The sequence below is a fragment of the Sinocyclocheilus rhinocerous genome, unplaced genomic scaffold (assembly GCF_001515625.1).
Source record: "Sinocyclocheilus rhinocerous isolate Xijiao unplaced genomic scaffold, SAMN03320098_v1.1 scaffold239, whole genome shotgun sequence".
Taxonomy (NCBI): Eukaryota; Metazoa; Chordata; class Actinopteri; order Cypriniformes; family Cyprinidae; genus Sinocyclocheilus; species Sinocyclocheilus rhinocerous.
Window position 1 is genome coordinate 534609 of NW_015653198.1, and position 2371 is coordinate 536979.

The 2371-nt window shown below is 36.7% G+C and overlaps 1 protein-coding gene across 1 annotated transcript in view; it reads left to right on the forward strand.

Annotated features, from left to right (window-relative positions):
* LOC107715628 (exportin-6) overlaps nt 1-1976 on the forward strand; it is a 27406-nt gene extending 25430 nt beyond the window's left edge. Inside the window, exons 23-24 of the mRNA XM_016521785.1 lie at nt 314-544; nt 1458-1976. Coding sequence (XP_016377271.1) covers nt 314-544; nt 1458-1559 — 333 coding nt within the window. The 3' untranslated portion in view covers nt 1560-1976. The remainder of the gene's footprint in view (nt 1-313; nt 545-1457) is intronic.
* Nucleotides 1977-2371: the final 395 nt, after the last annotated feature.

Consider the following 2371-nt stretch of genomic DNA (forward strand, 5'->3'; position numbering starts at 1 on the left):
TAAATTAAAAACTTTTAATTTCCATTTTATATAAAACATTTAACTCATTTAATACAAATAAAATTGAACGTATATTTAATATATATTGAAGATAAATTAAAAAATAAACATTAAATACGTTTTTAATTTATATTAAGTATAAGTTTAATGTGAGGTTAATTTTTTATTTATATTTAATATAAATTATAAATAAAAATTATATTTAATATAAATGAAAAAGGAAACTCTTTGTTTTATAATAGGTGTAATGTATTTATTTAATTCAAATGGATTTTGTTTTATGTTTTGATGTGTGGTTACGTGTTCATTTCAGAAGCTGTTCCGGAACACCATGCTGTTCCACTTCATAAATGTTCTCCTGCAAGTCCTCCTGCACAAGAGCCACGACCTCCTCCAGGACGACATCACGCTGGCGCTCTACAACATGGCGGCTGTGGATTTCCCAGCATTCTACTCTTCCTTCTTGCCAGAGTTCCTCAATGGCTGCCAAGGCCTCGACCACCATCAACGCACAACGCTTGCCCGAAACTTCACGCCAGAGAGGGTGAGTCAACCTGACTGATGTCATTAATACCTGAAGCGCTAATTACATGAGCAAATTGTGTTGTTTTTACAAATGTGAAGCGCTGGAACATATTCTGGCTTTTTTGACATTGCCCTGATACCTCAGATATATATTTTAATGCAAAAATTAAAAGGGAAAAAATAAGTGATAATTTGCACCAAGAAAATTTGTATTTAATTAAAATCAGCATAAATTAAATACACATACTATATATATACTGAATATGTTAGTAATTGTGTGTGTGTGTGTGTATTTATTTATTTTAGGGCTGTCAAGCTATCTAAATTATTTTTGTTTAATAATAAATTACACGATGTGCTGATTAATTAATCTAATGAATTGTAAATGTTGTTAATTGCACAGTTTGGGCTAAGAAATTAAAAGGGAAAAAAATGTGATTGTAATTTGCACCGAGAAAGGCTATTTTAGGAAACTTTGTTTTAACAGTTTTTATTTGTTCAAAATCAGCCTAAATTAAAGACACATATATATATATATATATATATATGTGTGTGTGTGTGTGAAATATGCAAAACAATAATTATTATATAATTTTGTGTATAATATACAGTATGTGTACATATACACCCCCCAGACACTTTACATGGTACACAATTGTTTTATTTATTTTTATTATTATTTTCTTTTACCTGAGCCGGAACTTCTGAATAGTCCTAAAATAGGCTTCATTTTCTTTGAGCAATTTTATTTTTTTGGAATGTGGATTTAAATATGAGCAGGGCGTTTTGTCGCCAGGTGTTGTCAGATTCACCTGTACACAGACTTGTCCCATTCACTCAGTTTGGATGGTGTCATGGGTTCAGTTGCGCAGCGTGAACCGTGTTTTAACACGCGAGTCATGTCTTGTTTCTGTGTCTTCCGCCCCTTGCAGGACCTGCCATCGTTTTCTCAGGGAGTATATCGCATCGTGAACGACCTGCGCTTCTACAGACTGTGCAATGGAAGCCTTCCACCGGGAACCTTGAAATTATAGCAGCGCATCACCCCTGCCGCTCAGCCAAACCACGGCCCATCCTCCTCAAGGATGCCGATCACTGCTTCGGTGGTCATGTCTCGCCTTTCGCCAGGGGCCGGCCTTGAGATCTCAGCGACGGCGTGCTCTGAGAGCTGCTGGGCTTCGTTCCTCAGCTTCTTTTATGTTTATTTCAGCTAGATTTTACACATTTGCCAATGATCAAGAGGCCAAAGCTGCTGTCGAGAAACTCGTCCCAAATCAGCTGATGCGATTCAGAGCGCTGCGGTTCGTGGGAATCGGAGCAGTGCTTTCCCCATTGCTTGTTGTTTTAAAAGGACTGGTGTAACGGAAAGCACACTTATTTTGTTGACGTGAACAGATGGTGTTTGAAATGCAGTGGTGTGGAGTTGAACGAACTCATCTCAAGACGGTTTCAGTGAGTGAAGCATCGCTGGAGTTCTCAATGGTTTTAAAGTGAACATGTGCGACGCAGAGCACTGAATTGTTCTTTCTCTTAAATTGTCTGGTTTTATTTTCCTCTCCTTTTTTCCACGGAGATGGACTCAAACATCTTTTTCATATCATTCCATCCTGATCCAGGACAAACAAACCTTCAATAAAGTTTTATAATGAAATGCATTCTTTGTCTTTCTCATTTTGTTACTTTTGTTGTCTTGTTTCCCCACATTAGGGCTACACACACACACGACAGAATTTTTTGCATCTTAAGTCTTCATATATATATATATATATATATTGCCTATGTTCATTTATAGACCCTGTTTGTGCCGACATACCTGCTGCCACTGCCAGACAAAAAAAACGACGAC